This window comes from Numida meleagris, chromosome 4, assembly GCF_002078875.1.
Source record: "Numida meleagris isolate 19003 breed g44 Domestic line chromosome 4, NumMel1.0, whole genome shotgun sequence".
Lineage (NCBI taxonomy): Eukaryota > Metazoa > Chordata > Aves > Galliformes > Numididae > Numida > Numida meleagris.
The window spans coordinates 28,311,846-28,324,975 of record NC_034412.1 but is presented as its reverse complement, the minus strand read 5'-3'; the positions used below and the strand labels follow the sequence as shown (position 1 = coordinate 28,324,975).

The 13,130-nt window shown below is 39.1% G+C and overlaps 1 protein-coding gene across 1 annotated transcript in view; it reads left to right on the top strand.

Moving 5' to 3' along the window:
* TMEM192 (transmembrane protein 192) overlaps positions 3,916–13,130 on the top strand; it is a 16,860-nt gene continuing 7,645 nt past the window's right edge. Inside the window, exons 1-4 of the mRNA XM_021395826.1 lie at positions 3,916–4,032; positions 5,962–6,108; positions 10,237–10,501; positions 12,437–12,571. Coding sequence (XP_021251501.1) covers positions 3,991–4,032; positions 5,962–6,108; positions 10,237–10,501; positions 12,437–12,571 — 589 coding nt within the window. The 5' untranslated portion in view covers positions 3,916–3,990. The remainder of the gene's footprint in view (positions 4,033–5,961; positions 6,109–10,236; positions 10,502–12,436; positions 12,572–13,130) is intronic.

Genomic DNA, 13,130 nt, shown 5'->3' with positions numbered 1-13,130 from the left:
GTCCAAACCCTGGCTTCACACAGGATTCCAACCTCGTGTCTGAGAGCATTATCTGAACACTTCTTGCACTCCAGCAGCTCAGTGCCATGAGGGCTGCCCTGGGGAGCCTGTTTGTGCCCTCTCAGTTTCAGTAGTTCATGGTACCTATGACCAGCCTATAGGCAAAAGAACAATTGAACTCACAAATTAGAATATAGACATGCATATAGAGAGCTTACCTAAGAACAATAATTGTGAGCTATTTAAACTGTTAACAGTGACAGAATACACTGAAAGAATTAGATTGAGTTTTTACTGTTTCGCACACACAAGAAAACCTGGAAGATCAGTACTTTAAGAGTCTATTTGAGGGATATCTAAGTGCAGATTGGGAAAGAGCAGGTAGGATACAGTTCACACATTGTACAAATATTTTCATTGTACAAAGAAACAAGGAGGTCAAAGACATTAAATAATTAGAAGATTATGTTTATGGTTTTTTGGTTTGTTTTTTACAGACAGGTTGTTAATAGAAAGTGAAAAGCATATCTTGCTGTTGTACAAGAAACACAATAAACCGTCATTTGGAATCATCTTGCTTTTGGTGTGAAAGATGACAAGCATTTGAAAATTCATTTTGTAATGCTATAATGGGATGGAAGGTATCATGATAATAGTAGGGTGGTAAAGTATTTGGCTACAGCAAATAAGGATGAACCCAAATACAACAACCATGAACACAAAAGTGAAAGAAAAGAGCTGCTTACCTTTGGAAGAACTCAGGCAACCAGGTATCCACTGTCAGCCCTTAAATGAGGTCTGGGAAGGGGTGCATCCTGGCTCCACCCCTTCCAGTCACTCAGCTGCATTGCATGCACCTGAGCTCCCCTGGGTTGGCCCTGCGTTCACACCAGGTGCTACTTCACTGGTTCAGGCCATGACTTAGCATTTTTGCTACACATTTTAAAGATTAAGAACTCAGGATCAGTACACTTAGTTATGTAACATGTCAAATAAAATTGAATTTCTTTTATATTAAATGAAATGTGAAGGGGAAATCTAAGTCAAAGTATTAAGGGGTTTAGTCCAGTAATTCTGGTGCGAGCAGATGCTCATACAATGAGTAGTATATTATAGTGTTCCTGGAGTACAATTTTCAATGGCATGAGGAAAAGTTTTTTGTTATTTTTATTATGCTCAAGAAGAACACTGTGATCGAGGCTGATATACCACAGAAAAAAAAGAGTAGGTATCCTCAGAATCTAAAATATTCAGAAGAGTACAGTGTCAGAATACTAATACTTAGCCATGCAGACTAAAAATTAAGTTTATGCAAGCTAGTTCCTGACAAGTTGACTTTATGATCTTTGGGGAAAATATTCAGAAAATGGAAAAATATTTGTGGAAAACAAAACCTATTTTTTCCTTGGAATGTCATCCTCTATCTTTCTTTTAATTTTACCCATTGTCTTCTTGAGGCAAATTATCTCCAATGTTCCTCTTTTTCCAGGAAAATCACCCTAGATGCCATGCTATCTAAACCTAAATATTTTCAAAAATAGCTCTGCTTTTCCCTTTCCATATATGGTTCAGGCATATGCTTGTCCTACTGTGTTACCTTTATAATATAAAAAAAAAAATGTGATTTTGAAACATCAGAAAAAAAGCAACAAAATTCATAGTTAAAAATTACTCTACATAGGGTAACCATTTTGCCCTGTAAAATAGGTGTTTGCTTAAGCCACAAGCCACTTAAAACTCTAACTCATCTTTAACTCAAGTTAAATGATACACTGTGATATTCATTTCTAAAGTTTGGGTAATACTTCTATTGTAAATTTCTAAAAATAAAAATGAAATTAAGAGTTGTATCCCTTATCAAACCTCTATTTATTTGCTTTTGAATACAGCTGGAAATTTGATAGAATAAAGAAAGCAAGAGTGCTCATTCTTTTCTTTACAATTCTTTCTTTCACTGTTACACTATGTCCTTTGTCTACCTACTTGTCTACTTTTATTTACCTATTTTCATCAGTCCTATATCTGGACTCCTACATAAATATACAGGAGGTTTTGCTAAGTAGTTTGTACTAAGAAAATAGAATTATCCTATGGCCACAGCAAGCCTTCAGCTTTTATATTTGTATATTAATTGGAGAAGGACTGAAAGAGTTTTTATTAAAACCAGTGCTACGCTCTTCTCTTCAATAGCTTGCATTTAAAGGCCACAGAAATTTTAATAGGTATTATAGTTATGAAGCTATAGTTATGCCAATTCATATCAAGTGGCAGGGTTTGATTGGATGATTTATACCACATATAAACAGTCCCACAGAAAGCCTACAGGAAATGTACAGTTTGCATTGTATGAAAACCAGAAGCTATACATGGAGAGAAAGGTTCCTTTTTCACACATGTTCAGTAGTGAACTGTTTCTTTAATCTCCATAGGATTTTAAGTACTTACAGGAGCTTGAAATAAACAAGTACCTGTGAAGTATCTGTAATCTAGAAAATACACTTCACTTACTGCAGTATGACTGTCGGCCAGGACTGTTAAAACCAATTCATGCAAATACAATTGCCTTTACTGTTATTTTTACCTTTTCACTTCTCATTTGTATTTTTATTCCTCGTAGGATGTGTCACAAGCCCATGTTCTCAGAGCAGACTGTTTTTACACAGAGCTGAATACGGTGTACTAATTGTGCCTGCAGTATGAATAAGAAGCAGCAATAATAATTACAGCTTATAGCGTGATGTGAAAAGGCTGTGAGTGTAATCCTGTTTCCATTCATACCAAATATAAAATAAAAAGGAGAGGAAGAAAAGTAGGTATTAGGCCTCTTTGTGTAAGTTAGTGCCCAAATATTGTAATTATTACCGACATGGAAAAGGTTATGCCTAAGTGTAGGATTTAATCCTGGGTTTCTAATCTATGCTAGTTTTCCACAAAGGCAGTCTGCAAATAAAGACATCATACTACAGAATTGTTGGGCCATACTATATCTTTTTACCTTACTTGCAATATAAGAATGGGCCTAACTCAATCTGTTTTACGCTCCCTGGTAATGATCTGTCTCAGGAGAGGATTTTCAAGTCAGGTGCACTGAAGTGACAATGTCTGTGACATTTGTCAGAAGATGGAACTAGAACTGAGCATAAGAGAATCTTACATCATTAAAAGCTTATACATCGTCCTAACCTTACTTACAGCATTAAAAGCTCTCACAATAAAAATTACTGCGAATCCAGTAATTAAAACAGTACGCCCAAACAAAACACGGGTTGTTCTGCAAAGAACAACAGTAGAACACTACTCTGAAGATTATGAATGTATTTTGGATAAACTAATTGAAATTGTCAGTCACATAATTCTAAAAATGCTAACTGGTGTTGAGTACAATAAATATGTCCATGTTTCAAACATTTAAACCTGGAATTTTCTCTCAACTCTTCAATAATCCTTTGAAAATTTGCATTCTACATTCCACAGAAAGAACATTTACAATTATATATGAAATTACACATGTTCAAATAAGTCATGATAAATGCAAAGGCATACGTGAAAGCAAAATGCATGAAGATAGATATGCAGCCGACCATTTTATTTGGTTGCAAGTAAAAGCAACGGTAGCCAAACAACACAAGATGGTGGGTGACTTTTGTTTAAAAACCAAGTTCAGCTTCCTCAAAAAAGTTCAATGCTATTTTGACTCTTAAAAGCTGCTATACAATGCCCTTAAAATCAATATAAAATGTATTTATGATCAAAAACCATTCTAGGCATTATCATTAGCCAGCACTCATTAGCTTCTTGGCTGTACATCCAGGCACAACACACTGTACACAAACAGTTCTTCTCACAGCCGAACGCAGCTCGATGATCTTTAAGGATCCCGCCCTCCCGCGCGGCCCAGCGCTGCGACGCGGCTCGGGCCCAATAGCGGGCGGGGCGGGGCCCGGGCCTGCGCTAGAAGGCGGGCAGGGGGAAGTGGGTAGGGCTGCCGAGATGGCGGTGACGGCGGCAGCACGGCAGCGGGACTTGGATAACGTGAGCGCGGCGGAGTTGGGGGTGGCTCGGCCGGCCGTAGGGGCGGAGTGTCGGCGTTCGGGAGTCGGGCTGGGTCTCTGTGTTAGGCAGTGGGGTGCCCGGCATGGGCACGGCTGGCTGCGGGGAGTTGCGACCTGGGCGCCTGCTGGGGGGCTCATCCTGTTTCTCTCTTTCGCTTTTCATTTATTTGTGTTCTTCACCAAGCGCCTGTGGCCTGCTCTTCCTCTCAGCTGCGGGCGGCGGAAGGAGCAGCTGACCACTGCCAGCCCGCTTCGGGAAGCGAGAGGGTTCCCGCGGAGTGCAGAGCTGAGTGTGAGGTGCCGCTGGTCGTGCTGGGCGTCCTCACAAACCAGGGCTGCTGCGTGGGCTATTTCTTCCATAGTAGCTACTATAAACGTAGTGCTTGCTGGGCTGTGTGCTGCAGCTATACTTGCAGCAGGAGGCCTGTTTTTTTCACGTGTTCTGATTGCTGTGGCTTCTAATAGATGTGGTTTTATCAAGTCTTAATTGAGTGAAGCCTCCAGGTGTCCTAGTTAGGATGCTTCTTAGCTTTGCATCTCGTCAATTCCCGTTGTCCCCTTGCTGAGTGTAGCGATGCCTGTCTAAGAGGCCTGTATCACCCCCTTAGGTGGTATTTCTCTATGTTGAGGTGAATTGTAGCTGACCTTACAGCAGTCAGATGTGTTCTGGTGAAGCTGTGTCACTGTATTTTGGGAGCAATGAGCTCACCTTTTCCCATCAGGCAGGGAAAGCTGTCCTGATTAAGGCTTGTTGCCTTACTTGAAGCAGTGAGCTGCTGGCATGTGTGAGGCAGGATTGAGGGGAGGTGGCTTTGTGACTGGGGTGCCTGTCCTGTGAGCTTTCTTCCAGAGTTGAAAAACATTCCTGGCATGGTGTAACAGGGATGGAGCTTTTTTTGTATTTCTGGATTTTATGTTAGTAATACAAAAAGAGCAGTAGCGTTTCTAGACTTTCAGGTCTACTGTGAAAGGTCATCTTACCAGGTGAGTATTCCAGCAAGGGTTGTTTATAGTCAGAGGCTGCGGAAAATGAAAGTTTGAAAGGAATCAAACAGGTGAGGAAGCCTTGCATGCTCTGTTAAGTGAGCATTTGCTGTACTAAAATAAAACTTAATGCTGGCTGAAGTAAGCACAGATGACTACCTCCTCTGTTGTAGGCAGCTGTCTGTAGATGAAACACTGAGGAGCCCATCTCTTCTTATTGTGTCTTAGTAAATAGTTTTTATCTTAGCCCACAAGTTCTACTTTATTGATTTTTTTTTTTTCTATTCCTGGTCCACAAGGAAAGACTTTTTTCCTTCCACCCATGCTTAGGTTCTTATTTTTTTTTTTGCTTAAAACAAAGCATAAAAAGTGTTTCAGGAGAATTACATTGCTGAGATAATTGAGCTGAAAGTAGAAGAAACCTCAGTACTTGGCAGCACTGTGACTAGGAAGGGCTGCGTGTTCTCTGGTGATGGCAGAGAATGTCTTGTCCAGCCCTTAGTGGCATCTCCTTTCTGAACTGATTCTTCATCCTTGCCTTGATTTGATTTGAACCATTGCTGTAAGCGTTTTTGTTGGTGGCTGAATCACTTAAAACTGAGGTTACATCTGTTACTGGTAGACTGCAGTTGTGTTTCTTTGCCTGTAACCTTACTTGCACAAATGCATGAATAACAGACTTACAGTACCTGTATAAAATATGACGATGATTCTAAGATTCAACTTCCTTAAAACTGAGAGGTGCTGGGAGGTAGACTGATGTCAAATTCCTATGGGTTTGGATTTGCTTAGAATGTAAGAGCATGTATCTTCAGATGCTAATCTTGTTCTTTTTTTCCATGGCTGAAGCAACAGGAAATTGTTGTAATTTCTTCACTTTTAGAACTTATTTGTTTTTTGCTTCTCCTTTCTTCCTCTGCTCCAGGGCTCCTTGGAAATAACACAGAGTTTAGAAGATGAAGCTCTGTTGGATGCACCGCTTATTTCGTCTCATACACTGTATTCTCAACTAAGGCCAAGATTTCATGCTATCCCAGTAGTTCTCCTTGCCAATCTTCTGTTGCTACTGCATGTAAGTTTAAGAAGCATAGCTTCCTTATAAAAATATACTTTTTTTATTCTGAAGTATTACCCTTTACGTAAACAGAATTCTCCCAAGACATGGATGTGCTGTTCTTCCCAACGAAGTGAAACCATACTTGCCAGTGAATTTTGATTGCTTGTGTGCATGTCGTACTTCATGAATTTTGATTCCATTTGTGCTAACCTGCTATAGTACATCTCTTTGGAGGGGAAAGCCATTTTAAATAGCTGTTCTTGGCTGTTTGAAATGTGTTTTAAAATAATACTACTGTGACAGAAGTGCTTAGATGAGATATAGCATGTTAATATCTGAACTTAATTTCATAGGGGAGACTTCAAAGTGTTTCTTATCATAGTTACTAAGCATGTCAAGTTGGACAAATTCCCGAGTTTTTGCATGATAATGAATGGAGGGGTGAAGGAATCCAGATATTAGTTCTTACCATGACTTCCGTCTGGGAGTTGAGGTGGAAAAGCACAGACAAAGCAAGATCTTGTACCTAACAGTATGAAGGTCTTGCTGGGATTGGTAGACAGAAGCAGAGAGACTCCTGTGTAGTACTGACTTAATCCTTCAAAAGCTAAAGTTCTTCATGTGAAGTTTCCACATGATCATAAGCAATAAACAACAGGTGAAGAGTTTTGATCCTAAGAGGAAATTCAAGTACTACTTTCATGGCATAATGCCATTAATACAGATGTAGAGGAAATGCAAGTCATGGCCTGAACCAGTGATTGAGCACCTGATGGGAAGCCAGGGCCAACCCAAGGGAACTCAGGTGCAATGCACCTGAGTGACAGGAAGGGGCTTAGCCAGGATACACCCCTTCCCAGACCTCATTTAAGGGCTGGCAGTGAAGGCGAGGGCATCTCTTGCTGGAGATCCATGCCTACCAGAGGCCTTCTAAAGATAAGCAGCTCTTTTCCTTCATTTCTGTGTCCATGGCTGCTGCATTTGGGCTCCTTCTCTTTAGCTGTAGCTGAAGACTTTGCTATCCTGCTATTATTGTGGTACTTTCCATCTCATTATAGCATTACAGCAGGCCTGGAGATGGTGCACTTGTAAAGCCAGAGAATACTCAAGACCAGCAAACTTAGACATTCTTTAATCATAAATGACGAAAATTCTATGATCAGTCCTATGCAAAATTCTACTAGAATTTTAAAAATTTGTTCCAGCCTCTGAGATCTCTTTAGACAGCTTCATAAAGCTGTTCAAACAATATGCCCTGGCCTTCTTTTCTATAAGTATGTTTTGTGTACTTCCTAGTAATACCAGCAAATCTCCCTCTGTCAGGCAAACTTAGGAAAGACTGTTCTGGCTGTTCTGCTGAGTAGACAGCTAAAATTTCGCATAGGAACTGAATATCTTGCCATATTTTTTTCAGCTACCAGAACATCACTGTTATTAGATGGTATTCTGACTGCATTATGGAAGTAGTCACTGCCACTGGTGGTAAAGAACTGACTTTTCCAATAAGTACTGGGACCTTTTCTATCTACTGCCATAAACAATTGTAGTGAAACATCAGTCACCTTGATCCTAGGAAACTGCTAGAAACCTTTCAGTTTCCATCAGTTTCCATCATTTTCCTTTCTCTTGCAAGTGGAGAGAAATATAGAGAGGGTAAAGAAAGAACTGCTTGGATCTCTCAACATGCCGTTTTCCAGGTGAAGCCTCGCTGCTGTTGCTGAACCTGTTCCAGGGCAAGTCAGTAACTGGAACAAAATGGAGAGGTATCCTTTTCTGTTGGTGAAAGACAGCAATATAATTGCCCATGGAATGGTGCTATCTCTTGCTGAAAAGAAGCATGCTGATGGATGGGGAAAGCTAGCTGATGTGATTTTTTTTTTCCCCCCTCTCAATTCTACATGTGTACTTGCTGTGTATGCAGCAAGTATCTCGGAGAAGTTAACTAGTGATAGTGTTGTGAGGTAAAGCTATAATGCATCTCTAAAATTGTTTGTGTGGCACTTGTAGTATTTCTTCTCCCTCCTGTACCAGGAAATGGAGCTAGGCAGCAAGTAGTTCCTTCAGTGTTGTTGTCTAGTCTCATTAAATTCTGGAGTATCCTTATGCTGGTGTGTGTTGGGGCTGGGGTTCTGAGTGGCTTTCCTTTTTCCAAGCCTTGCTTTCCTCAAGGCTTTTGGCTTCTGTCAGAATACTCTAGAGCAGTATAAGACATACAGACCAGAAATCATACCTTGATATTAACTCTATTTTCTGTGTATGTGTACGTAAAACAAAATTCTTAAAATTCTACTCTTTCTAAGAGTAAACTTTTGATTATAAGTACTTTGACCTGGGGTGGGAAACTTGATGTTGGACTTTCCCAGAACATAAACTAAATGTCTTTAATAAATGGCACTGTTAATGCAAGCTGTCTTCTCATTGTATGTGTTGACATAGATTAATAGAGCTGTGATGCTGGAACATGGCAGCTTGCATCACACAACTTAATGTAACCATTTTCTGTACTAGAATACATTCCTAATACTTGGAGTGAGTTGAGCTAGTGTTGCAGTTTTTAAAGGCAGACCTAACAGTAAATGGACTAAATAAAATAGAGGTTAGCTGGATTATTCTTACCTCTTTAAGAAAATAGGTTGGTTACACAATCAACAGAACATTCATTTAAGCTGTAATCACCCTCTAAATTAACTTCCTGGTTAAGATACTTATCACATCTCTAAGATAACTTTGAATTTTAATTGGGTTTGAATGATGTTCTTAAGACTAATATAGATGCTTTCCCTCCACCCCTTTTTCCCTTCCACCTTCTACCCTAGTGTTCCTCTGTGATGTGATGTTGTTTTCTGATTGCATGCTATTCTCTTCCCACTTCTTCCCTCCATAGCCCCTCAATCAAGAACTCTGTTCACAACTCAAGCAAGCTGAGGGTGGTTCATATCAGTAGTAATTTAATGGCTCTAGAAGGCTAACTTCTGTGAACAAAGTTGCTTGAGAAATAACGAAAACATGAAGAGTAGAAGGGTGTGAAAGGGCTGGAGGTCCATAAAGTTGAAAACGAGGAAGCTATTGAAGCAAAATGGCTTTAAAAATCAGACTCTTCCCTTTGTATCCTCTCTTGATGTGTTGTTTCTATCAGTTTTGAGATATGGAATGTGGGAAACTTATAAAATCCAAGTGCATTAGTTGTAAAAAAGCTTTGTAGAGTTAAAGCAAAATGATTTTTGCCATATATAGAAGCTTTCAGTTTACTTTGTGTTGGTTTGATTTCTCTTATTTCAGTTCAGTTTTCATGTACTTATTCCACAGAATGAACAGGGATGTGAGAGTACCATATTTTCTTATTCACTAAATGCAAGTGTAGACAATACTTCCTGTTTAAAAAGAAGCCACAACATTCTGTAAGGCTTTAACATATGTACCTCAGATAATCTGCACCAAATACTCCACCTTCTTGTTATCCAGAGGATTGCACATGCTTCAGTGCTGTGCAATCCAAGTGGATTCACACTGTAAGTGTTGGAAGTTCACAGAGAAGCCTAGAAGACAGGAAAATTTATGATATAATTTCCCTAGCCTGGTCATTCTGATAAATTTTGAACTAAATGAAAAAACTGATAGTAGTCACTCCTTAAAATATCTTACCTTACACAGTGAATTATTACCACTAGATAAGTTTGTTTTGCTTTCTTAATGTCAACCTGGAGATTGGATTTAAGGTTAATTATCACTAATGAAATGTCAAATTCTTAATTAAAGAAATGTAGACTGTCCTAGAGGGCATTAACAAGCTGAATTGAGTGAGTAAAAAACTTTTGCATGTAAATATTTCCCTTCAAAACAAAAGAGTGGAGAAAAAAGTGCACAGGCATCAGGTTAATTTAGTTAAAAAGAGAGACTTGGGTAATGATGAAATTGAGGTGGAGGGGGAATACTGAGAACAGTGGTGATTCTCAACTCTGTTAATCTCTGTGCAATTAGGAGTATGTTACTCAAATTACATGTGATTAGGGTATAAGTGTCTAATGTTATAGTGTATCTCAACTTTAGTGAAATCAATTCAGAAAGTAATGCAAAACAAGTCAAAGAAATCTCTTTTTTTATAGCTGACTGCTGATTTTGGGTTTTTTCCTCTTTTCCTTTCAGGTTGCTTTTGTTGTTCTAGCTTTTTTAGCAGCTATGTTTTGTTCTTACCCCAATCCAATTCAGGATAAATGCCCTGGAAACTATACTCACCCATTTAAAGTACAGACTGTCATAATAATTGCAAAGGTAGTTCTGTGGATTCTGCATGTGTTTTTTGAACGCTACATCCACCACCACCACAGCAGAGTCAGAAGCAGGGGCTACTTCTTAATATATCGAACAACAAGACATCTCAAAAGGCTTCCATTGGTGATACATTCTACAGGTGAAGTAAACTTGTTTTGTTGTTTGTCTTAGAGCTTTACGTTCTGATGTGATGAAGGACCAAACAAATACATAATGTATATCATATGTTGTGAACTTCAAACAAAACTTCACTATGAGCACTTGTAAGGGTGATTTTATTCAGGTGGACTGTTCTGACTTGCCAGATGCATGTTGTAAAGAACTCTTCACAGTATAAAATGCCAAGAAGTTGAGGTAACAAATCCAGTGGTTTGTTTAGCTGCTAGTGATGTTCATTTGCATACTGATTAATCTAGTTGGATAAGTGGTAAGACTGCTAATCCACCCAGGAAGTGTATTCCTCTGTGTTTTTCAAGCTTAGTATTTTAAGTAAAAACAGATGCATCAACTATTGTTCAGTGAATGTCTGAAATGAGTTAAACAAGTGAATGAACAATCTTCAGAAGGGCTCCATGTAACACTTGACTCTACTTGCAGCTGCATTTTTTCCTTCTATGAACAGTATGTGATGTGTGGCAGTGGGTTTTTTCTTCATATATTCTATACTACACCACTGGCCAGTGAAGCTGATAAATATTTCAACAGTCAGCTGCTTTGGTTTAAAAAAAAAAAGCCCTACTTAACTAAATCAAAAGATCCATGTAATTTGAGGGGCTTCTTCAAATGTAAATGACAGTAGCAGGGAAGAGTGGTGACTTTCACAGTATGGTTTTCTTAGCTGTAAATCATCTAAGAACTGGAATAGAAACTTTTCACCAGCCTTGTAAGATGTGACCCTACTGCATATAAAACCATAGCTTTCATTCCACCTAGTCATTAAAAGATCTATGTGAAAAAACTTGTTTGAATGTGCAAAACTTCAGCCTATGGCCACTAGATAGAGCTCTGAAGATGCTTTTGGCATGCAGTGACAAGATTAGTTACAGAAGGACTGTTTCTGCCTGCTTAAGTGAGATATAGATAATTATACTTGAAAGCCCTGCCTCCTGTCTAAGATGGAGTCAGTTTCTCCCCTGCTTGCCCAGCTATGGGCAAGTGTAAATATTCAGGTGTAGTCAGTTCTGTGCTGTGAACTTGTGATGTAAATCATCTGTAGCTCAGAAGGTGGTTAGCCCCAGTACTCTGAACACCTGGTATGCTAATTGCTGTTGATATTCTAATAGTTCAGTTGCCTAATGCTGGAGAACTATACAGTCCTCTAGTTTTAATGACCTTAATATGTTTAGTGCTTTATCCAGACTGGCTATAGCATTGGTACAGGAAATAAGAATGTTTTGCATTCTGCTTCAGAAATATGCAGCAGTGTATGAGAAGAGGGGCTTTAAAGAATTCAAAAAAAACTCTTAGGTCTGCTTATTCTCCTTAGCTACCTGTGCTCATCTCAGTTAAGCTTAGTTAAGCTGAGATGAGCACAGGTAGCTAAGGACAGTAAATAACCTGTGAGTATTCAAGTAATAGCTAGGCGCCTGGAAACACATGCAACTATCTCCTTTTAAAAGGGTTTGTAGTCTTATTTTTATTTTGTTGGGATGTATTTATGAATACACGGAAGTCTCCTGCTTGAAGGAAAATACCCTCTTATTTCAAACTATGAGTGATATGACCTCTTAGGTATTTAAAGGAAATAATATCAAAGAATTCTTAAGTTGGATAGTAGCAAGGCTAGGAACTGTTGAAGTCAATGCTGTATGTTAGGCATTCCTAACCCAGTTTTTCACCTTAAGTCAGAAAAAAATAAAAAACACCTTTACCATTAGTCAAATGCTGAAATGAAACTTAGTTTTACTGCCAGAAGCTGTGAGCCTGCACTACCTGTGTTAACTAAGTTAACCAAACAGGCAAGTATGGTATGAAGTGTTGCAGCCTGATGTGGATGTCCAGGATGAGAGACTAATAAGTTACTTTCAACAGCTAGTGAAATTCTTATCCTTGAAAAATAATGCTTCTTTTGTAGGTAATACAGCCCTGCTTTTGATTCTGTCAACCCAGCATTCCTTTCCCGATCACAGTAAAGTGTACCTGTATCTCATCCTGGGAGTCCTGGGCCTGGAACTGATTAGTTCACTGACATGCTTAGTGATTTATACAGGTGAGAGATGAATTTTACCTTATGGAGTATGGATTGCTATAATTGCTCCTGAACTGTTTTGTTTGCCCTCAGTAGCATGCTTTGGGTATCCCAAGATGATTAGCTGCAACTATAAATAGAAAATTCTTCTGTGCCTGTAGAAATGCTACAGCAAATCTGGTACAAATGGGGAGGCTGTCAGGCATGATTTGGTTTCTGAGTTTTTGGTGAACGAAAGATGTTAACTTAAAGCTGTAGATCCATTGAAGTGGCAATAAAAACTGAATGTTGCAAAAGTGTCCTGTGAACAGACTTGTCTGGTGGTGCATTCTCAAGTGCATGTATTTGTGAGTTGTGAAGCAGTGAGAGCTGGTTTTATCAGCTCCTGTGGGACTTGCGTAGTTGATAGTGTGATGTGCCTTGATCTCCAGACTTCAAAATCTCTATCCCCTTCTCTTCTTCTTCACCTAGTCCTATCTCAAAGACATCCGTTCCTCTGTCACTAAAATAGAAGAATTACCCCTAACGAATGGTTTTTTAGATGGCTTGTATTCCTGCTTAGCAGTAGTGCTGCTTTCTC